Genomic DNA, 23,671 nt, shown 5'->3' on the forward strand with positions numbered 1-23,671 from the left:
ATGCCGAGGGTGCAGCCTTAGAAAAGACAAAAATAAATAAATAAAATATAATTATTGGAAAAAGGACTGAAAGGATCAAAATATTTTAAAAATCAAATTTCTCCAGCCAAGTATATTTAGCAAGCTATTAACTAATATTTCAAATAAACCAGTATAAAAATGACACATAAAAAGAAAATTAACTTTTTTAAATGGTCAAAATAAAATGTTGACAGCATGGGGATTTTAAACATCTGAAAGTCTTCCTTTTGACATCTCACCTGTCACCACAGTCCAGCGGATTATCCCTGCTTAACCTCTCCAGTATCCAGCTTTCCTTCTCTATGCTTTTTGCTACTGTCCCCTCCCTTGGATTACTAAAATAGGTTTTATACTTATCTTTCTTTCAGTTCATCCTTCACACTGTTCTTGAAGCATTCTTTCTGAAATGTAATTGCCTTTCCCGTGATTTGAAATTTCCAAATGTACTTAGAAGTATTAAAGTCTTAGCTTCTGAAAAGCTATAGAGGGACTTTCACGATCTGGCCTCTGTCTCCCTCTCTATAACCCTTCTTATATTCTATGCTAGATCTATATTCCACTCAGATTCTCTAATCCCCCATTGTTTCAGACTTCTAGGTCTTAATTTTCTGTCTGAAATGTTCTACCTTCCCCTCTTTTCTTCACCAAATAAATACATTTTAAGTTTTTAAGGCTCAGCCTCAAACACATATTCCTTGAAGTCACCAGGTTAAACCGACCACTTTGTGCATCCACTGAATGGTACAGAAAGTTTATTATCACACTTACAATATTAGACAGCTCCTACTTCACCTTTGGGTCTGTATATCAACCCTCCCTCCTCCACTGTACAAACTCATTAAATTTTGAGCTTCTTGAAGATGGGGATTGTATCTTAATTAACCTTTGGATCTCTATGCCTAGCCTGACACATTGCTCAATACACTTCTGTTGAATGAAGAGATCTGTCATCCTAACAATAGATTATACACTTAGGTGGCTTATAAACAATCATTTCATAATTAAGAAAACAATGTTTTCTGAACCTATGAACTAAATAAATAATCATAAGCCACATGCTTAGTAACAGTCAATATTAATGAATAGAAATCTGTAAATAGACTTAAGACAACTACATCCTTTCCACATTATAGCCAATCTAAGATATCCACACAGAAATAGCTTGCATTCTTTTTACACAGGCATTGTGACTCTCTCATTTGTAATAAAGTGCTTTTGGTTAAACATTTAAAATGATTTATCACTAAAGGAATATTTATACATTTCATTTGAAAAACTATAAAAAGCTGAGTTGTATTATTGTTTTTGGAACAGATACCTTGAAATAAAGATACAACTGTGATCCTTTATTCAAATAACATGCATACTTACCAACTGTAGCATACAAGCTGCTGCCAAAATGGCAATGACTCGACTGGGCTTTATTAAGACATCATCACGATACAGTGACCCAAATGCCACTTGCAGTGCTGAAAGCAAAAGTATACAGCTAGAATGAAACTACAATTTTAAGAGTATTACAAAAATAACAATAACTGTCTCCATACACTAAGACATATGTCTAAATCTAGTATGTACATGAAAGGATAAGATTAGCATCACTAAATAAAATTCTAGTAATGGTTATGGACTGATGGTGCTAATTTTAATAACAATGACATATATTTCCACTTATTCTTCCAAACTGCACTGGATTCTTCTACAGCTAATCTTTCTCTTTTTTTAAATTTTTTATCAAATGAATTTATCACATCTGTAGCTGTATAATGATCATAACAATTCAATTTCACAGGATTTCCATCCCAAAACCCAAGCACATCTACATCTAATCTTAAAAATAGTTAGTGGTGCAACAACAACATCAACAACAACAACAACAAAAGACAAAAAAAGGCAAAAAAAAAAATAGTTAGTGGTCACAATTAAGACATCCTTGGAAAAAGTTTTATAAAGATACTCCTGAGGAGACCAATCATTAAGGACAAGTACACAGACCCAATGATAATCTCAACCCTAGTGCTTTCTTGTTGGTGCTTCACTGCTGGGGAGTGTGGAATTGCTCCTGGTCCTATGCATGCCACACTCTCACCCAGCCACCACAGCTATTTAAGCCTGTCCAGCCTTTTCCCTACTGCCACTCTCATGCATGTCCTACATGATGTGCTTTACAAATATCCTTCTCTCTTTGCCAATGAGGTGATACTATGTACTTACACTTGAGCCATCCAAGACAGAAGCAAGAGCAGTGGAACAGGAGTCAGGCGACCTAGAGTCTGATCTAGCCTCACTAAACTACTCTGAGGCCTAAAACAAATCTTTTAAACCATCTGGGCCTCAGCTTCCTCATCTAAGGACCCTTATAGCTCTAAAAAATACTGGCTACATGATTTACATACTTGTTCCCAGAAAAGGTCTTCATATATAGAGAATAATCAATGAATTACTATTTATTGGCTTGCTGTTTATAGGCCATACTTTTCTTTCCTTCATTCTACATCCTCCATATCCCAGGCAAACATATTTACAAAACTGAAGTAAAGAGACTGATAAGGCCCACATAACTAAAGAGATTAGAGATAGGTGAAACAGAGCTGATAAACTATGGAGTAAATCAATATAAAGACATCATTCTGAGGTGGTAAATGGAGCTTTTTTTCTTTCTTTCTTTCTTTTTTTTTTTTTTTTGAATGAGAGTTGCAATGTTTATTTCAGGTTCTCCCTTGTTTTGTTTTTTTTGGTATTTTTTTTTTCTTTTTTGCCACACAGGCAGTATGTGGGAATTCCTGGGCAAGAGATTGAACCTACGCCGCACAGCAGCAACCAGAGCCACAGCGGTGAGAACGCAGGAGCCTCAGCCCACTAGGCCAATCAGAGAACTCCCTGGAGCTTTTTTTCTAATCAACAAGGTTAGAAGAAAATATTTTCTACCAAAAGAGTAAAAAGGTTATGTTTTTATGATTTTTGCAGAGTAGTAATTATGATGGTGGTTACCTTCTATGTCAATATTCTGGTCAGGAATCTCCAATTCAATAGTATTCATGCTGGATTCTTTCCAAGAACCGCTGAACATACTAGAAAAGTAGCCAGACTTAAAAAAAAACAACAACAATTATCCATACTTTGTGTCTTCCAAATTATTTTCCCATTTCTGACTCCAAGCAACTACTCTATCAAAACTAATCCATCATACTATTTCAAGAGAAAAAGAACTGTCGAATATGTCTATAGGACAAAAGAAATTAAGATAAGGACATTATAAAGTTTATCAAAATACTTTAATGAAATTTAATAACTTAATGAAAACTAAACCAAACTCTCATATTACTATCTGAACTGAATTCCTATGTTACTGTTTGAACCTTATTAGCTTAGTTGAAAGCCTTAACAGAGACATTTTCATCCTTAAATTAACAAAACTACTTTCAGAGAAAAAAAAAACATAAGGACTATGTCCTCAAGTTGATGATTAAAGTGTAAGAGAAAAAAATTCCTTTCAAATCTATTGAACAATCTTATACTACACAGTCTTAACAATAATTATTGTCATATGGTAAAAAGAGGGAAAATATAAGCTCAAGATAAAAACTGAATTGTTCACTATTCTATTTCTACTGCCTCGAATGGTGACTTGAGAACAGACAGATCTGATAGAATAAATGATTAAAATATCTGAGTCAGGGAGTTCCCGTGGTGGCGCAGTGGTTAACGAATCCGACTAGGAACCATGAGGTTGCGGGTTCGATCCCTGCCCTTGCTCAGTGGGTTAACGATCCGGCGTTGCAGTGAGCTGTGGTGTAGGTCGCAGACGCGGCTTGGATCCTGCGTTGCTGTGGCTCTGGCGTAGGCCGGTGGCTACAGCTCCGATTCAACCCCTAGCCTGGGAACCTCCATATGCCGTGGGAGCGGCCCAAGAAATAGCAACAACAACAAAAAGACAAAAAGACAAAAAAAAAAAAAAAATATCTGAGTCATTAGAACACTTCATTTTGAAAGTTCTGAATCTTTAAAATGGGGTGGCAGATAGTAATATTTTTATAGAAATCAAATAGGTATATCAGCTAAAGGACTTAGTCCATATACTTTTTTGGTTTTGTCTTTAACTGCATTTTCCAGGAGAGAGAGGAGAGTAAGTGCCAAGAACTTTACATACACATTCGACCTTAACTACAAAGCAACATTTCAGGGAGTTCCCTTCGTGGCTCAGTGGTTAACCAACCCGACTAGGATCCATGAGGTTGCAGGTTCGATCCCTGGCCTTGCTCAGTGGGTTAAGGATCTGGTGCTGCCGTGAGCTATGGTGTAGTGTAGGTCACAGCCGAGGCTGCGATCTGGTGTTGCTGTGGTGCAGGCTGGCAGCTAAGCTCTGATTCGACCCCTAGCCTGGGAACCTCCGCATGCCGTGGGTGCAGCCCTTTAAAAAGTGCAATTCAGCTGAATTTATCCAACTGAAATAATAGTATACAAAATAAACAATTTCAGCAATCCTAACTTTAATGTTAAATGATTTTTCCCTTTTCCCCTTTTGTCAATAGAAGGTACCAAAATTAAGTACCTTAATTGGAATAATGATAAAAAAGTATTCCTAGGCTGGTGTAACAATGAAAACTCAAAATCTGTTTTCTAGACCAAACTAAGTTTTCATTAACTATGTTCATCACATTTTTTTACAAAACAGAAGTTCTCATCAGATAGGTCTTAAACAACTACTATTAATGCAAAAGATTACTGGGAAATGCAGTGATAAAAAACAAGGCCTATAAGAGTTTAAGTGACTACCTTGCTTACTCAAACAGAAAAACAAAATACTTACTTGACATAAATATATTTTGTGTAAGCTCCACTCTTCCCCTAGAGCACAAATCTTAATGTCACTGTTTTCACCGTTTAAAAATAATGTTTGATAAATATATTTGGATGTACTCTTCAATTTTTTCCTGTTGAAAGAAATGCAAATGTTACATATGTGTAAAACTGAATGTTTCACTAATTTTGTGTATAACTCAAAATACTGGAGTTCCCGATGTAACACAGTGGAAACCAATCCAACTAGGAACCAGGAGGTTGTAGGTTTGATCCCTGGCCTTACTCAGTGGGTTAAGCTCCGGTGTTGCCGTGGGCTGTGGTGTAGGTTGCAGACGAGGCTTGTATCTGGCCTTGCTGTGGCTGTGGTGTCGGCTGGCAGCTGTAGCTCTGATTAGACCCCTAGCCTGGGAACCTCCATATGCCGCTGCTGCGGCTCTAAAAAGACCAAAAAACAAACAAACAAACAAACCTCAAAATACTCCTTGTGCTCAATTTCTATTAAATAGAGCCAATTTATCCACTGCGTAAAGAGATAGAGGATGTTATATATTCAAATGTGCTCATGTATAGAAGAGTATATAAGAAACTAGTAATGATGGTTATCTCTGGGGTACTCTGTTCCCAAGAGTGGTAACAGTGGAAAGACGGGGGCAGCACGGGAGGGAGACCTTTCACTGCACACCTTTTCACAATTTCTTTCTCTCTCTCTTTTTTTTGGGGGGGGGGCTTTTTAAGGCCACATCAGTGGTACATGGACGTTCCCAGGCTAGGGGTCAAATGGGAGCTGTAGCTGCTGGCTGACACCAGAGCCACAGCAATGCTGTGAGCTTCGACCTACATCACAGCTCACAGCAACACCAGATCCTTAACTGAGTGAGGCCAGGGATTGAACCCACATCCTCATGGATACTAACAGGGTTCTTTACCGCTCAGCTACAACGGGAACTCCTTTTTTTGCAATTTCTGCTTTTTGAACAAAGTGAATTACCTATTTAATAAAGAAAAGTCAGCGTGGTGATTTTTGCTTATTTCTTTATTTAGAAATCAGCACTATGGAAGGTGTCAATACAGTTGCATGACACTACTATACAACTACAAAATGAAGAAAATTTCACTTACCCAAGTAATTCAAAAAATAAGTTACATTTATTTTAGCATACCAAACTATTCTTAAATTACTTAAAATGTTTTCCTCCCCACAATGGACAATGGTTTGCAGCCTTAGACCAAAGTTTTCAAAACTATGCTCAATAGAGGAGTTCTCACTGCTGCACAGTGGGTTAAGACTAAAACTGCAGTGGCTTGTGTTGCTGCAGAGGTGCCAGTTTGATCCCTGATCTGGAGGGAACTTCCATATCCGAGCTATAATCCTGTTGCTCGGAATCAATCCCTGGCCAAGGGAACTTCCATATGCCATGGGTACAGCCATAAATAAAGCAAAAACAATAACAACTATGCTCAAAGGAGAAGTGTCTTTAGGGGCCGCCAAGGAGAGCCAAGGAGTTAACTCTGGGCATCGCAACTAACTTCAGCCAGAGCAGCATCATATATCATATCTGTAAACATCTTGGATTTGTGCATAAGATTTAATTCAAAGGAAGAGATGTAATTTTTTAAGTTTGACAATCATTGCTCAAGATGGTCCAGTAAGAAGCCATAGGCAGAGGCTGACCAATATCTTTTATATTCCTAGCCAATCCTAATAGCTTTCCTAGTAGTTACACTTTATAAATCTTAAAAAAAAAATGAATTGTTTCAGATGATGTCTTGAATCAGTGGATTTAACACCTCTTCCCAACAGATAATAAAATCACACATGCTTTGGTGGTGGACAGACTTGGGTTTGAGTTCCAGCTCTACCACAGCTCAGTTACCTTAGATGTGAAAAGAGGATGTTAATTAATATTTTCTTCATCAGGTTACTGTAAGAAATAAATGAGACAATGTAGTTTCCAGTTCCTGAATGCATTCTCCCCAAATTACGTGAAAAGATTAAAAGTAGAGAAACTCACAAGAAAAGGTGAGGGTAGGCTTATCACATGACGAGAGAATTCCACGGATCTGGAAGTTAGAAAACAAACTGGAATGGAGAAGAGCAGTGAATTCCAGAGCTCAAATTTACCACAGTCTAGAATGGAGACCGAAGCTCATCTGCCCTTCAGACTCCTAGAGGTGGGGATGGGAGGCTGAAGTCTCAAAGGAAACAGAAAGCAGAAGTGAGGCAGAAAATGGGGCAACTTATTCCCCTAATGGCCTCCTCCACTCTGTATGAACAGATAGCACAAATAACCAGAGTAGAGATAGGCAAACAGAGTCCATAGTTTTTCTAGAAAGAAACAGAATAAATCCAGAAAGAGAACAAATCTATCAGGAAGATCAAGGATTTTGGTGTAGTTGTAGATGCCCAAGACAAAGCAATCCTCATTCTGGCATCTGAGGAATCTGCAGCCTGTTAGCTCCCAACTTACTTACCCTAAATCATGGTTCCCAAACTGTGTGTCAAAGCGCACTCAGGGACGTATGTGAAATATTCTAACTTTAGGAGTTCCCATTGTGGCGCAGCGGAAATGAATCCAACTAGGAACCGTTAGGTTGCGGGTTTGATCCCTGGCCTCGATCAGTGGGTTAAGGTTCCGGTGTCACAGACTTGGCTTGGATCTGATGTTGCTGTGGCTGTGGTGTAGGCTGGTAGCTGTAGCTCCTTTTCGACCTCTAGCCTGGGAACCTCCATATGCCATGGGCACAGCCCTAAAAAGCAAAAATAAAAATAAAAATAAAAAGAGAAATATTCTAAGTTTAAAGGAAACATGGCAACATCTTTCAGATACTATACAATCTACATAATGAAGTTGTTTGGACCTAACTATGAGATATTTCTTTAGGACCAAAGATATGAAAAAAACTGCTGATACACTTAGGGTACTGTGAACCAATAAAGCTTGTGAATCTCTGCTCTAAAACAAAGCATGCCCTACCCAATCCGACAGGTAGGCAGTCTTCCTCATAAAAGGGGAGGCCTAGTAGAAACACATCTATTTAGTCTATTAAAATACACACACCCTAATTACTCAATCTGAAGTGTGAAACCAAGGATCTCCCAACATGAGGAAAATTAGGAGCACTGAAGACTATTTTGAAAAAGAGAGACATCAGCATCAGAGGAAGCATATAATTTAGGGAAAAGAAAAATTAAAAAAAAAACAAAAACCAAACACTAATTATAACTAGTACATCTAGAGAGTTGAGATTATTATATTTATAAAATAATAGGATGTTATGATAAAGGATTATTCAGAACAAGGTATGGGGGGAATAAAACTCTTAGGGACCAAAAACAGTTGCTGAAATTATATATATATATATATATATATATATATATATATATATATATATATAAAGGATGAGAAAATTAAGGAAACTTCCCAGAACATAAAGCAAAAAAGAGCTAGAAAGGAAAAAAAAAGAGAAAGAGGGATAATCCAAGAAATCCAAAACCCAGTTAAGAGGGTTCCAAGGAAAAGAAAAAGCAAAGATAACAGGAGAAAGGAAATTACTGAAGAATGCTTCACCAAACTAAAGTAGTCTCCAGGTTGTAGGACCCACCAAGTACCAAGACCATTAAGAGATCTACACTTAAAGCATTTCTAGTTAAATTTCAAGATATCAAAAGAATTCCAAAGAGAAAAAAGTCACTTAAAAAGCAAAGAGAATTAGATCAGCATATTTCTCAACAATATGGTAGGCTAAATGACAATGAATTAACACCATCAAAGATAACAAAAGGCATTTTATTTATTTATTTATTTTTGTCTTTTTGCCTTTTTTTTTGAGGGCCACAGCCACGGCATATGGAGGTTCCCAGTCTAGGGGTTTAATTGGAGCTGTAGCCGCTGGCCTACGCCAGAGCCACAGCAACGCAGGATCCGAGCCACGTCTGCAACCTACACCACCGCTCACAACAACGCCGGATCCTTAACCCACTGAGCAAGGCCAGGGATCAAACCTGCATCCTCATGGATACTAGTCGGATTCCTTTCCGCCGCATCACGAAAGATACTCTGAGAAAAATCTTAAGATATCGTGAAGTACTGAGTATTATTCTTTTGTCAATGGCAGGTATGGGAGGGAAGGCAGACAGAAACTCTAGGAAAATAAAAAAGCAATACAAAAAAGACACTGCTCCAATAAGATACAAAGAAAAGCAGGGCCTGACTTTATGCACATGATGGAATGTAAGAAAAAGATTCCATTTAATTATGAGGTCAGAAAATTTCTCCCAAGAGAAACAAGCAGTTGTGACATTGGACCCACGAAATATGATTTACAATCCTAGCATACTAATTGACTCTGCAGTGAATAATATTTACATAGCTATAACGACAAGTAACTGTTTACTAGATTTCAATTTGTAGAGACAATCTATGGATGAAACATTAAAGATCTGGTTGCATAATAGTTGAGTTTTAAATCATGTTAATGTAAAAGTAAAACATGCATTTGACAAAAGGTATTAGGTAGAAGGTGGGCCTGGAAACCAAAGCTTTTCACGCAGTAGCTGAGGTGGAAGTGCACACCAGACATCCTGAGGAAGCATATTAGTGCCAATACACAAAATTCTTAATCTTAAAATCTTCTTACACCCTTCTTCCATGCTAAGCTCAATAAACAAGGCATCTTCCAGTGATATAATACATACTAGATTTTGATATGCATTTTCTAATAAAGATTTGCTCTGGAAACAATCCATTCCATTCCACAGATGTAGTTAAGGGGTTGGCAAAATTTTCTTAAAAAGGTCTAGACAGTATATTCAGCTTTGTGGGCCCGAAGTCCCCAAGCAAGTTTTGCTGGCATGCTAGTGGGCAGTTTCTTGCTTACCAGCCTCAGCCTACCACATCTTAGCAAACTTCCCTACCACCTAGTGGGCCACAACTCTTCCAACACATAAATCTCAACTTGGAAAAGGTGCCCCTATTTCAAATGTGTTCCTTCTTTTGTGTATTCTGTTCAGCCCCAGAAGTAGTGATTACTCCCTATGTCCTCTACTCTATTTTCAGAGATCTCTTTAGCAGTAAAAGTAGAGGTCTTCTATTTTTTAGAGATCTCTTAGTATATTATTTTAGAATTTACCTTTAGTAGTTAAATGCTGGTTGCTTGTTAATAATAATTAAATTTTCCCTGTTCAAATTACTATGTGCTTTTTCTCTTTCAAATGGACCCTAACATATACATTTCTACAGTGACATTAAATATAAGCATTCTAAACACTAATTAAAAGGCAGAGATTATTCCATTGGATTTAGACCAACTAAATGTTGTCTACAAGATACCTCCTTTAAAAGCAGGTTAAATGGGAAAGGATGCTAAAAGATATACCATTTAAGATGTGGCACAGGACTCTGACTAGGAACCATGAGGTTGCAGGTTCCATCCCTGGCCTCGCTCAATGGGTTAAGGATCTGGCGTTGCTGTGGTGTAGGCCAGTAGCTACAGCTGATTAGACCCCTAGCCTGGGAACCTCCATATGCCGCAGGTGTGGCCCCAAAAAAGACAAAAAAAAAAAAAGAAAAGCTTAAAAAAAAAAAGATATACCATTTAAATACTTATCAAAAGAAAGTGGCAGTGGCTATACTACAAAGGATGTAAATGTTTTTATATTTTGTAAAGATAAGAGGAACCAATTTGAGGAGACATAGTATTTACTGAGTACTTCCATACTAGACCTGTATATAGTATGCATTCTAATATTCGTCAGGCCCTACAGGGCAAGTATTAGTATCTCATTTTACGTCTAAGGAAATAAGGTTTTGTTTGTTTGTTTGTTTTTTTGTCTTTTGTTGTTGTTGCTATTTCTTGGGCCGCTCCCGCGGCACATGGAGGTTCCCAGGCTAGGGGTTGAATCGGAGCTGTAGCCACAGGCCTAAGCCAGAGTCACAGCAACTCGGGATCCCAGCCGTGTCTGCAACCTACACCACAGCTCACGGCAACGCCGGATCGTTAACCCACCGAGCAAGGGCAGGGACCGAACCTGCCACCTCATGGTTCCTAGTCGGATTCGTTAACCACTGCGCCACGACGGGAACTCCGGAAATAAGGTTATTAAGTGCAAAATGCAGACTAGAACACAGAATCTGAGCTCTTAAAACTATACCACACTACTTCTCCAAAAAGGTAAGTGAACAACTTGACAGTGGGGATCCATTTTTGGAAATAAATAGAAGTATTCATAAAGCTGTATGAAAGGATTTATAAATCAAACTATAAACAGAAAGTACCTATGATTCTCTTATTTTACAATAAATATGTAATGTGTGTAGCATAAAATTTTTGAATCTTTTAAAGTTTCATTAAAAATTTACACCTATGTGTCCCACTGATGACCTAAAACCAGAAACAAACACAGAGCAACCAGATTGTGAAAATATATTCGACTTACAAACTACATTTTAGTTCACAAGTAACTATTCCGTTTTTCAATTCTTCTAAAAAAGGTTAAGCAAGGTGCCTTACACATACCCACGGTCAATGACTTCTGAGTACTAAAGACGGTGAAAGACTTTGTTCCTAGTGAAGAACAAACGTACCCACTCTTGATAAATTTCCTCTTTACCGTTGAGGAGAGCTTCTGAGTGTCATTTCCCCTCCATTGTGTGGACAACATGGGTGCCCGTTTCAGAGACTTAAATTTACGTGTTTTGTACTATTTAAGGCAGCTGGATGCAAAACAATTTATTCATCTGCCATCCACTCTGAGAGAAGCGAGGTGTACGACCAAAGGCCAGCCCTATCTGAGGTTTAATAAGGCGCAAGCTCAGGTTTGGCGTTTCTTAGCCTCAAGCTAGGGCTGTAATACTACCCTGGCAACGTCCGAGGTTTACAATTCACAATACCCGGCGTCTCCCCAGGTGTTCCCCATCCTCCCAGACCCCAACCGGTCCCACCTTTACCCTATCAAGAGCACGTCCGCTCTTCACGGGCTAGGGGGCGCCGCACTCCCCGAAATCTCCCCGGTGCCGGGCTCATCCCCACACTCCGCCACGGAAGCCGCCCAACAGGTGTGGGGGCGTCCCCCACGTACCTTCGAGGGGTGTTGAGGAGCCGCTGCTGCTCGTCCCCCTCCTCCTCATCCTCGTCTGTCTCGGAGTCGGGGTGACAGTAGCAAAAAGCCCCGCTGCTCCTCTTGCGCTTGCGGCTGCCCGGACAGTAACAGAAGCCGTGGCCGGCCGCGTCGCCCCCAGTCTCCGGCCTCCGGGCCGAGGCCCCCGTCCCAGAACCCGGCTCCTGCTGGGGTCCGGCTCGCCCCGGGTGGCGCAGCACTCGGCTGCTCAGCGAGCCCATGAGTCACAGCTCCCCAGGACTTCAGGGAGCGCACCTCAGGGAGCCCAACCGAGACAGACTCCCGCCATGGCCTGGCAGCTGCTGCGGGCCTCCACGTAGCCTAGACGCCTACACCGCCACCTTCTCACGCGCAGCCCCGACCGTTGCAGCGGACACTACCGCCTCCATCCTCCGCCCCGCCCGCAGCGTCTGGCCGCGCAGTGCGCACGGACCGCAGGACCTCGCCCCCAGCTTTCGCAACAAAGCGCGGACCCGACAGCGCACGCGCACGGCGAGCCTCCGGAAGGGGTGGGGAAGCTCGTGTGCGTCGCGGGTGGAGCATGCGCAGAACGGGATGAGGGTGGGCGGTGGGGCTTGTGTACGTGGGTTGGCCCCTTCTACCCTGAAGTGTTCTGGGGTCCTGTGCCACACTGAGTTGGGGGAGACCTAGCCTTTAGCGTTACTTCGTAGATCCTTTTGTTTTAGTGCGACCCGCGACTCCAGCTCATTTGTTCTTTCTGCAAAGGTTCCTTAAGCTCCAGAAGTCTACTGAACAAGCGGCAAAAAAGACGTTGCTGTTTGGGGGTCTTTGGAGGAATTTACAACGTAATAGGGCCACGCCCTGCGCACGCTTTCCTAGTGAGAGGGACCTGGAATGTGGAGCTTTGCCAGACGGTTGGGTTTTTTAAGCAGCACCTCTCCGCTTTCCTTGACTGATTATGGTAGCCAATGCCTGCACTCTTTTCCTTCCCTGCTAGTGGCAGTGGGATGTCTAAATAGAATCTGTACCGGGGCTATCAGGGCTTAAAGTGCCTTCTGGAGGCCCAAGCAAAATTTTACAAGTGTCTGAGCAAAAATTACAGGTATATGCCTCGAGTACGCAGCTATCGCTGTGGACCCTGGACAGTCAGCTTCAATACCTGATTCTCTTCTGCCACATTTTAAATATTTGTTTTTGTCTTTTCTAGGGCTGCACCCACCGCATATGGAGGTTCCCAGGCTAGGAGTCTCCTCGGAGCTGTAGCGCCGGCCTAAGCAACGTGGGACCTGAGACAACTCTGCGACCTACACCACAGCTCACAGCAACACGGGATCCTTAACCCACTAAGCGAGGCCAGGGATCGACACTGAAACTTTGTGGTTTCTAGTAGGATTCGTTAACCACTGAGCCACCACTGGAACTCCCTAAATAAAATATAATGAATTACTCAAATAGGGTAGTATGTTAAATCCCTGTGGACCCACCACAAGTATGGTAACTTACATTTTAATAGCTTTAATGTATTATACTTGCTTTGTTCATTCTTTTAACTAGAACCATGCAGACAGGCAGCAGCTCTCTCTCCATCTCAGTCTCTCTCCCTCCCCTGTAATGAGCACTATTCTCCTAATGGTGTGTATCATTATTCCCACACATGTTCTTATAACTGTATCCATAGCAATATATTTTCTTTAGCGCGTTTAGACATGTAATTAAATGGAATCAGTCATACCTGTCATTCTACACCTTCTCTCTCAAAATTATACTTCTGTGACTTGATCAATGGACAAATCTCTAAATTTTCATTTCTTGTTGTGTGACTAACTCAAAATTTATCCTTTCCCCCATTGAGGGAGTTAGGTTGTATCTACTTTAATGCTCTTATGGAGCAACAATGAACATGTGCAAGAGATTCACCAAATAGAACCCCAGAAATGAATTTGCTGGGAACTTTTTCTGTTGCCAAATTGCTCTCTGAAATGACTGCATCAATTTATACTCCAATCAGTGGTATACCTAGTTTGGGAGTCCCACTGGACTCACTCTGAGAAATCTGAACTTAAAGAGGCTGGTTGGCTGAGTCTGCTTGGTGCCAGAAAGGGTGAAGGGAAGAGCAGAAAATGATGGCCACAAGCACATAGCCTGCATGCCCAGAATTTGTCAGCACAAAGGATGTGCATGGGACAAATGTGGGCCACCATAAGACAGCCAGTATGGGATCATCTTAGATCCTGTCTAAGGGGCTTGGGTAGAAGGACAAGCAGACTTCAGTACAGACAGCCTGACAACATCATCAAATTCCTATGGGCTGAAAAAGGAGAATTGCATTTGCTTTGCCAAAGGAACCCAGGATGAGTACTTTACTGGTGATGGAGTTGTAAAGGAACTCAGAAGAATGCCCACAAGAATCAGCTGTCACATTGCATTGACAATGTCTCATAGCATTGATCATCTATACCAAAGCACTAATAGGTAAAAAGGACAGTGGGAGAAAAAAAACAAAGTCGCTCCGTAATTACATTCCAAAGTCATGCTTGTTCAATATAACAGACAATCATTCCTACAAGTTGGCTTTATCCTACTCTCTAGAAGGCTTCCCATCAACGTACGCAGTGTGTTTTAAAATTCTGGCTAAGTGTGTATAATATAAAGATAAAACTACCAAAAATTTGTAATGCTTCCAAAGCCAAATAAAATTGGAGATTCCATACTCTTCTGGGTAGGTACTAAAGCAACAGTACTATTTTCTATAATTAACTGGAATGACTAAGTATTCATGTAAATAGCTTTCAGGGTAGTCAAGCACATATAATAGGCAAGTAGAAAGAAATTAGAAAACAAATCCTTATATTTCACCCATCAAAATATAATAAATATTATAGAATGAACAAGGAAGACTAATATTCTTATTTGAAATGAATGTTCTACTTAGTATAACAGAGAGCATCACTCATTTCCAGAGAGAAATGAAATATATCATTTAATATCATTAAGTAGTGTTTGGTATATATGGACATTAGTTTTACAGCAGTAGGGGTGCATACTCAATGTTATTTTTTTCTCAATGTTGTACTTTCTAATAGAAACTGAGTATCACAAATTCTTTAGAACTATCTTCTTTCAGAGTTCGGGATGAAAAAAATCTAAAGAGGAAAAGTCAGAGAAAGAACATACCTCATTTGAAAGATACCATGTTTTATTAAAATTATTTTTCCATGTTGTATACAAACTGAAATTTTTAATTAAGTCCAAATACACCTTTACAATAATTCTAGCGTTGAAAGGCACAGTGCAAGTGTAAATTACTACAAATCAACAAAATTGAAAATGATTTTAAAAATTATTTTTAGCACAAAAATTTTTCTCTAAGTAAATTTTTTTGTATTCCTCTTCAAGCTGGATTAAGACCATTATTATTATTTTATTTTGTTATTATTAATCACAATATTGTGGACTGTTCAGCATTTATGTTTGGTAAGTAGACATATATGATCTGTATAACCACACTTAGAATTTAATTTGTTCAGATGAGTTGGTGAGTTTGGTATTCTTCAACCCGGAGAGACTAAATGATCTTAACATTAGATATGCTAAAAGAAGTCTCCTGAGACAAACTTAATAAAGATAAAAGCACTTTAGATAAAACTAAACAAAGGAGATTTGCAGATGCTTTCAAACTATGATTCTGTAAAGTAGCAAATGACATAGATAATCCTACCAACTAGATACTCACCATTTCAAATCAAGAAATACAAACTCCCTAAAAACAGGATTGGGAAAGAAAAATGATTTAAGAACAGCTTTCCAACCTTCCACTTCAACAGTTTTCCCCAAAAGAAAACATGAAATAATTTAATATTTTCCAATTCCTATGAAACACAAAGAAGAGATCTGTTAAAAACAAGGAGCACCTTTTTATTTCTAATTTTAAATCTCCTTTTAGGTTTTATAAGCTTTGAAAGGCAAGTACAGCTTTAAAGCATCATAATGAGTAATTGCAGATGAATAATAATACAGTCTGTGTCCTAGGAGGCGTCTGTAGGTGTTTTAATTGGAAGTAATAGCAGTGCAGAAAAATGAAGTTAAAAGAAATCCAAGGTGTAGGGAATCCTCCTGTCCTTTCTGGATTTTATTTTTCAATCATCTCCTCCGCAGAGAATAAGTAGTACCTTCCTGTAGTCTCCCGATGTGTCACCCTGGGGGCAAGGAAAGCAAAGTTACAGTCAGGTGAGTGAGTTTTGAAATAGAGTACACAGCTCAAGGTCATCTAGGTTAACTTTTTCAATCCTGCCTGGACTTTTCTTGGAGAGATATTTTTTAAAATGACATTTGTTACTTTTTATTACAAAAAGAATACCTATTCAATGTAGGAAATAAAGAGATAAAAAGAATATAAAAATCATCCCTAACTCCAACATCTAGAGATAACTATTCCTAACATTTTGGTTTTTGCATATCCTTCCAGAGTTTTTTTCTATACATATAGATTCCTATGTGATGGGATTGTAGTATTCTCCCATGTTCTGCTTTTTGACTTAATATAGCCTATTTCCCTATTTTAATTTGTTAAATATTCTTCATCATTCCTTAATAGTTACAGAGTCTTTCATTATACATAGGTATAATAACTTATTTGATCCCCCGTTTTGGAAACTTATGCTGTTTGTAATTTTTCACTATTATAAACACTGTTGCAATAAGCATATTATAATTTTTTGTGCTTTTTTTCTTTTTTTGGCCTTGCCCAAGGCATCTGGATGTTCCCAGACCCACACCACAGCCTTGAAGCCAGCCGCTGCAATGACAACATTGGATCCTTAACCCGCTGCACCAGGAAATCTTTTTTTTTTGTTTGCATTTTCTTAATGATTTATTTGGGATAAATTTTCATAAAATGGGAATTGCCAGATTAATGAACATGCATTTTATTTTAATATGGGTTGCAAAATAGCCTTCCAGAAAGGTACTATAATTTCTACATAGAATTTTTCATGGTCTAATTATTAATAGATCAATTTTTGGTAGTGCTTCATGGACACTAGAAAAGATGGAATGCCTGTCTATAGGATTCAAAGTTTAATGTATATCTATTAAAATCAATCTTAATCTCATTCATCTGCCAAAGGATAAGGATATGTGAAAGTCTATCTAGCATAATATTTCCACCAAATACTTTTTGAGGCCTCAGGTTTCTTACTTATATATTTGACATGTAGTTTTGTGATAATTTAATCTCTGTTGTGACTTGTTGCCCTCATCAATATAAAATGATCCACTTTTTCCTAGTTAATGCCTATTCCTCTTAAATTCTTTATCACTTATAGTATAATCCTACCTTTCTTTTTTATTTGTCAAATGTTCTTTTCCTTGGCCTTTTTTTTTAAAAAAAAAAGCTTCTAATGTATTACTGTATTTCAGCTGTTCCTAATAAATGGCATAGAGTAGGATTTTATATTTTTACCTAATTGGAGAGTTTATTATTATAACTTACATTTCAAATTTTACTTGTTTTTTTTTTCTATTATTTACTATTTTCTATTTCTCTCCTGCTCCTTCTGACATTTATTATTGAATGGGTAATGTATTTTTTTTTTTTTTTGCCTTTTTGTCTTTTTAGGGCTGCACACAAGGCATATGGAGGTTCCCAGGCTAGGGGTCTAATTGGAGCTGTAACCGCTGGTCTACACCACAGCCACAGCAACATGGGATCTGAGCTGCATCTGCAACCTACACCACAGCTCATGGCAACACCAGATCCTCAGCCCACTGAGTGAGGCCAGGGATGGAACCCGTGTCCTTATGGATACTAGTTGGGTTCATCAACCACTGAGCCACGAGGGGAACTCCATCCCTAAGGAAATTTGAAAACGTGTAATAGCTAATAAGAGATATAGTTTATTTTTTAAACATTTATTGCCAAGTCGCCTCCTGGAAAAGTTAGACTAGTGTACAATGTTTCATAAGCGATAGAGAGTTTTTCCCAACCCTTTTTCAATGCTAGTATGATCTCTTTAAACTTTACTAAGATATTAAGTAAAAAATGATGATTTGTTTTTATTTATGATCCACTGTATATTATTAAGATTGAACACTGTACATACATATTTATTGCCCATTTGTGTTTCATCCTTCATAAAGCTCATGTTTTCTTTTTGGATTTTTCTCCTTTTTCTTAGTGATTTGCAGAAGCTTTTCATATAGGGGTATTAACCGTATAGGTTACCAACATATTTTCCCATAGCTTCATTTATGGTCATCCTTGAATCTTAAAATTGTGTTACTTACAGTTAGTCTATATTTCAGCTCTGCAAAATAAAGTGACCTCACTGTCTGTACAGAAATAGAAACAAGTTCCTAAATGCCTTGTAGACATAATCATGAACTCTGTAGTTCAAAGCACCTAATAGTTATACCTCTCCCAGCTATAAGTAGGATTCAGAATATTTAATTCACAGGTCAAATCCTGATTTGACGTTTACTGTGCAGGCAACACCAGCTTCTAGGGAAATCGGTCTTGGCTCCATTCCTGAGGTACTTCTGGCTTCCTCAACAAGGAAAATCCAGGAGTTCCCGTCGTGGCGCAGTGGTTAACGAATCCGACTAGGAACTATGAGGTTGCGGGTTCGGTCCCTGCCCTTGCTCAATGGGTTAAGGATCTGGCGTTGCCGTGAGCTGTGGTGTAGGTCGCAGACGCGGCTCGGATCCCGCGTTGCTGTGGCTCTGGCCTAGGCCGGTGGCTACAGCTCCGATTCAACCCCTGGCCTGGGAACCTCCATATGCCACGGGAGCGGCCCAAGAAATAGCAACAACAACAACAACAAAAGACAAAAGACAAAAAAAAAAAAAAAAGAAGGAAAATCCTAGGAGTTCCCATTGTGGTGCAGTGAAAATGAATCCGACTAGTATCCATGAGGGTTTAATCCCCACCCTCACTCGGTGGGGATGTGGTGTTGCTGTGAGCTGTGGTGTGGGCCAGGAGCTGTAGCTCTGATTCAGCCCCTAGCTTGGGAATTTCCATATGCCGTGTGTGTGGCCCTAAAAAGAAGAAGAAAAAAAAAAAGAGGCCAAATCCCAGTGATGAGGGATTTTGAGGGATGTGAGCCATTTCTCGTCATTCCTATGCCATGTTAGGACTCCTAGCAGTCTGGTGCAGGTAAAGAACAGCAATCCAGGATACTCTACCATGCTTTCCCATATTTCCAGCAGAACTCCACGGGCCTTGGATGGGGTTCTAGATGATGGATTCAGGTGCTTATCTTTTATTGTAAGCAGACAGAAATGGAAATCGCACCATTCATTAACATATAATCTCTGTCTGGGGTCAACATGAAATAATTACTATATTTAAAGGGCAAACCTCTCCAGCTTCTAACCTGGCAGAAATTTAAACATCTGTGTGAAAAGAGAGAGACTGGAAATATCTGAATGAGAGTACCAGCTTTAAAGGGAATGATATCTACCAAGAAGGATAAGAAGCATCTAAATCCCTAGGTCAGAACTCCTTCCTTTCATCAGAGCTTTCCCCCGGCCGAAGCAAAGCTCCTGTGACCTACCTTTTTTTTAAGAGTATAGTTAAGTTGTAGTGCTATGTCAATTTCTGCTGTACAGCACAGTGACCCAGTCATACATATATATGCATTCTTTCTCTCCTGTTACCTTCTATCATGTTCTACCCCAGAGACTGGACAAAGTTCCCTGTGCTGTACGTAGGACCATGACCATGCATTCTAAACATAATAATTTGCATCTACCAACCCCAAACTCCCCATCCATCCCGCTTCCTCCCCCTAACCCCCCGTGACCTACCTTGATGAAGGAGTAGAGAGACTTGCCATAGAGTCTCTTGAAGTTTGCCCGGATGTCCATCATGTCAATCTCCGCTCGAGAAACCATCACTCTGATGAGGGTGTTGTCATCAGTGCCCAAGCCCTAAGGAAGACACAAGATCCCTGCACACAAAGCCGAGCTGCTTTTCAGACAGTGCTCCCTGTTAGTCTATCAAGGGAAGACCACACACGGCTCTGCTGGTGACTCTTGCACCACAACCTTAGAGGCCTGTGGACTATCCCTCTTCACCATGGAGCTTAAGTCTTCTCTCAACTTACCTTTCCAACACTCTGTGTTCTGAGCAGAGGAGACTGCTCTCTGCCCTTCCAAGGACATACCATGTTCTCTGGTCTGCCTGCAGTACCTCCATTGATCCCCCACCATATATATCATCCTTCTCTTCCCACCTTTACCTTCCTTCCTACCATGTGAAATCCTCCCTTGTAAAACTTCCTCTAAGGTCCTGCTCACATATACCAACTTCTTTATATATATTCTTTTCTGATCCTCACCCCTGACACTTTTTTTTTTCCTTTGCTTTCTAGGGCCATATACATGGCATATGGAAGTTCTCAGGCTAGGGGTCGAATCAGAGCTGTAGCTGGAGCCTACACCACAGCCACAGCAATGCTGGATCCAAGCCACATCTGAGACCTGTGTCACAGCTTGTGTCAACACCGGATCCTTGACCCACTGAACGAGGCCAGGGATTGAACCCTCATCCTCATGTGTAGTAATCGGGTTCTTAACCTGCTGAGCCACAACGGGAATTCCAGCAAGGACTGCATTTTGATCTTTCTTGCCCCTCCCATAGTTCTTAGCAAGGGCGCTCAAGCTTACACAGAGTACAATGTATGGGTAGGAGCTAGGGTTCTGAAGCCTGTCCCATGACTTTCCTCACTTAGGACCTTGGGAAAATAGACTCTTCTGCTCTATGCCTCAGTTTCCTCAACCTGTAAAATGGAAGATAATGGTACCTGCCCCATAGAGCTGTGGTGGGGATAAAATCAATCTATATGTATAAAGCATTAGGGACAGTGATCACACATTGTAAGTACTCAACAAATATAACCTAGCAATATTATTAGCAAGCACTCAGTGAATTATTTCAAGAATTGAACTGAACAGCTCAGCTGATTATGGCTAAATTGTGGGGGAGACATAAGTAAGTTTAGGAAGGTAGATATCAGGCTTGTCAGAGCCATTCAGATGCAAACAATGAGGCCATTTACCTTCATGGATTTATAAAGCCTTTCAGCAAAATATGCAGATTTGTTCCTCATGCACTTTACTGTCAAGAGATTTAAAAAAAAAAAAAAGAAAGAAATGAAAAGATTACCGATAAAATCTATGAGAAAAACATGACAATTGTTCCCCCAGTCTCTACAAAGGTATGAAATAGTATCTCTTGATTGCTTTGTTGGAAAATGTAGCCAAACAAAGTTGTATGAGCATAGGTTATGCTAAAAGCATTTTCATAGATGGAAAGTACTCTAAATTTATTGTCAAGTTCCTGCAGAAATAATTGATAAGGGTCATTAAAGCAAAATGCAGCATATAATTTCAAAATTATTGTTACTATCTGCACCATATGAAATAGTAATTCTAAACATATACAGACTTGCAAGATGCAGCTAGTGTAGTATTTATCCTTTCCTCCTGCTGCGCGTAGCACTGGGAACTATGTCTAGTCACTTATCATGGAGCATGATAATGTGAGAAAAAAGAATGTATACATGTATGTGTGACTGGGTCACCATGCTGTACAGTAGAAAATTGACAGAACACGTAAACCAGTTATAATGGAAAAAAAAAAATCATATACAAAAAAGGATTATCCTTTCCATGTATAGAGATATAAAGGCACAGAGGTTATAAAATATATAAAGCCATGTGGTACAATAATAATCAGGTTGTACATAATATTTCTTGCTTAAAATTCTGGATCACACATCATGAATGATTTAAACAATTTTTTTTATTCCTAAAGAAAACTATCTGGGACCCTCATGACAACAAGCTGGTAATACAGAGGAAAGTCTATCAACATTGGTTTTTCCTCTCCCCACGCCCTCCCAGCTTACCTATGGCCAACAGAGCATCTTCAAAGCTACCAGATGTTTCAGATTTAATACTCTGTTCAATATCCTTCTGTGATATCCTTTTGTATTCATCAAACACTACAAACAAGAACAAAATGAAATGATAAATACTAAAAAAGAGCAAGAGGAAACTAAAATTTATGGAGAACTGAATGAGCATCTTTTAAGTAGGCCGCACTATTTATTCATATTTCAAGAGGAAACTAATTAGCAATGTGGGTGAGAACCAGGAGGCACAGGGTGAGTGGAATGGGCTGGAGAAGTAGGAATACCATGAATCTTAGAGGACATCAGGAAAGTCCTTTCCCTTATGTGAGACCCTGTTTTCTCACACATAAAATGGAGATAACATCTGGAGAGACTTGCTTTCTTTTCTCATTGTTCTCATCATTTCCTTAATAAGCAGAATGTATCGCTTTTGTAATTTTGGCCTTGGCAATCACCTGCATGTTCATCTTCCTTTTCGTTCATCAAAACTAGAGCAATTCCTATTTACTACAGTCAAGACATGGAAGAAACCTAACTGTCCCCTGATAAAGATGAATTGATAAAGAAGATGTGGTATATTTATACAATGGAATATTACTCTGCCGTAGAAAGAATGAAATAATGCCATTTGCAGCAACATAGATGGACCTAGAGATTACAAATGAAGTAAGTCAGAGAAGCACAAATATTATGATATCACTTATAAGTGGAATCTAAAAAATGATACAAATGAACTTATTTACATAACAGAAATAATCTCACAGACATAAAAAACAAACTTATGGTTACCAAAGGAGAAAGGTGGGGGAAGGAAAAATTAGGAGTTTGGCATTAGCAAATACAAAATGCTATGTATAAAATAGGAGTTCCCCGTTTAGTGCAATCTGACTGCAGTGGCTGAAGTTGCTTTTGAAGGTGTGGGTTTGACCCCTGGCTTGGCACAGTCAGTTAAAGAATCCAGCACTGCCACGTTGCAGTGAGCGTCACAGCTCGGATTCAGTCCCTGGCCTGCGACCGTCTATATGCCGCAGGTACAGCCATTTAAACAAACAAACAAAAAGATAAATAACAATGTCCTACTCTATACTTAATATCTTGTAATAACCTAAAACGGAAAGGAATCTGGAGACGAATATATATATACATATTTATATATACCTCCTGGTTGCTAATTAGTTTCCTTTTGAAGTATGCCAAAGAATACTCAGAGTGGTCTAGTTAAAACCTGTTCATTCTCTCCATATATATATAATCAATCACTCTGCTGTACACCAGAAACTAACACACCATTGTAAGTAACTATACTTCAATTACAACAAAAACCTTGAGCAAGTCAACCTCTTCAAAACGGAGTCATGTTTGATAACAGCAGGTTGCATCATTTAACAGACTTTAACATAGTTAGAAAATGCCCTCCTTTTTACCAAGTATTTTTGAATGTTATGAACACATTTTCTTCTCCTGCCACCTCCTTCTGGAGCCTTAGAATGGCTTTCTGTTGTTTATCTTCTGAACATTGGCCTTCTTTGGGATGCTACCCCATCTCCCTATTGGAGTGATTCTCACAGAGCTGTCAATCCAGGGACACCCTTGCCCACTAAAACATACCACAGCTCTAACAAATGAGTGAGCAGTTCATCCAACCAGGACCCACCAATCTTATCTCCCTGGGAATTTTTAAATCGAGCAGATCATGAGGCAGGCCCAAAGCACTGAGTCATCATTAACCTCAGAGAACCTAAGAATCACCTGGGAAACCTGTTCACCTCCTTGGAGGTCATGCTCAGAAATTCTAAGTCAGCCAGTCTGAAATAGGGGTTCAAAAATCAGCATTTTATCATTATTATTATTG

The 23,671-nt window shown here is 39.4% G+C and overlaps 2 protein-coding genes across 3 annotated transcripts in view; both read right to left on the reverse strand.

The window, feature by feature from the left end:
* Nucleotides 1-12,353, reverse strand: part of GMCL1 (germ cell-less 1, spermatogenesis associated) — a 49,645-nt gene extending 37,292 nt beyond the window's left edge. Inside the window, exons 1-4 of one of the 2 annotated variants that reach the window (XM_085019032.1) lie at nt 11,903-12,353; nt 4,832-4,955; nt 3,013-3,109; nt 1,393-1,490 (exon numbers count right to left, since the gene is read on the reverse strand). In XM_085019032.1, coding sequence (XP_084875158.1) covers nt 1,393-1,490; nt 3,013-3,109; nt 4,832-4,955; nt 11,903-12,162 — 579 coding nt within the window. In that variant the 5' untranslated portion in view covers nt 12,163-12,353. Of the gene's footprint in view, nt 1-16; nt 1,491-3,012; nt 3,110-4,831; nt 4,956-11,902 lie in introns of both variants that reach the window. The other variant, XM_085019033.1, reaches the window with a different exon arrangement.
* Nucleotides 12,354-16,038: 3,685 nt separating this feature from the next.
* The window catches only part of ANXA4 (annexin A4), a gene marked incomplete at its 5' end in the record, with an annotated part of 31,380 nt that continues 23,747 nt past the window's right edge, over nt 16,039-23,671 (reverse strand). Inside the window, 4 exon segments of the mRNA NM_001167639.1 lie at nt 16,039-16,098; nt 19,709-19,831; nt 20,962-21,020; nt 21,814-21,909. Of these exon segments, the coding sequence (NP_001161111.1) occupies nt 16,039-16,098; nt 19,709-19,831; nt 20,962-21,020; nt 21,814-21,909 (338 nt within the window).

The sequence above is a fragment of the Sus scrofa genome, chromosome 3 (genome assembly GCF_054392235.1).
Source record: "Sus scrofa isolate SSC_HxYL_T2T_F1_AM1 chromosome 3, Sscrofa_HxYL_maternal_Yorkshire_Landrace_v2.0, whole genome shotgun sequence".
Lineage (NCBI taxonomy): Eukaryota > Metazoa > Chordata > Mammalia > Artiodactyla > Suidae > Sus > Sus scrofa.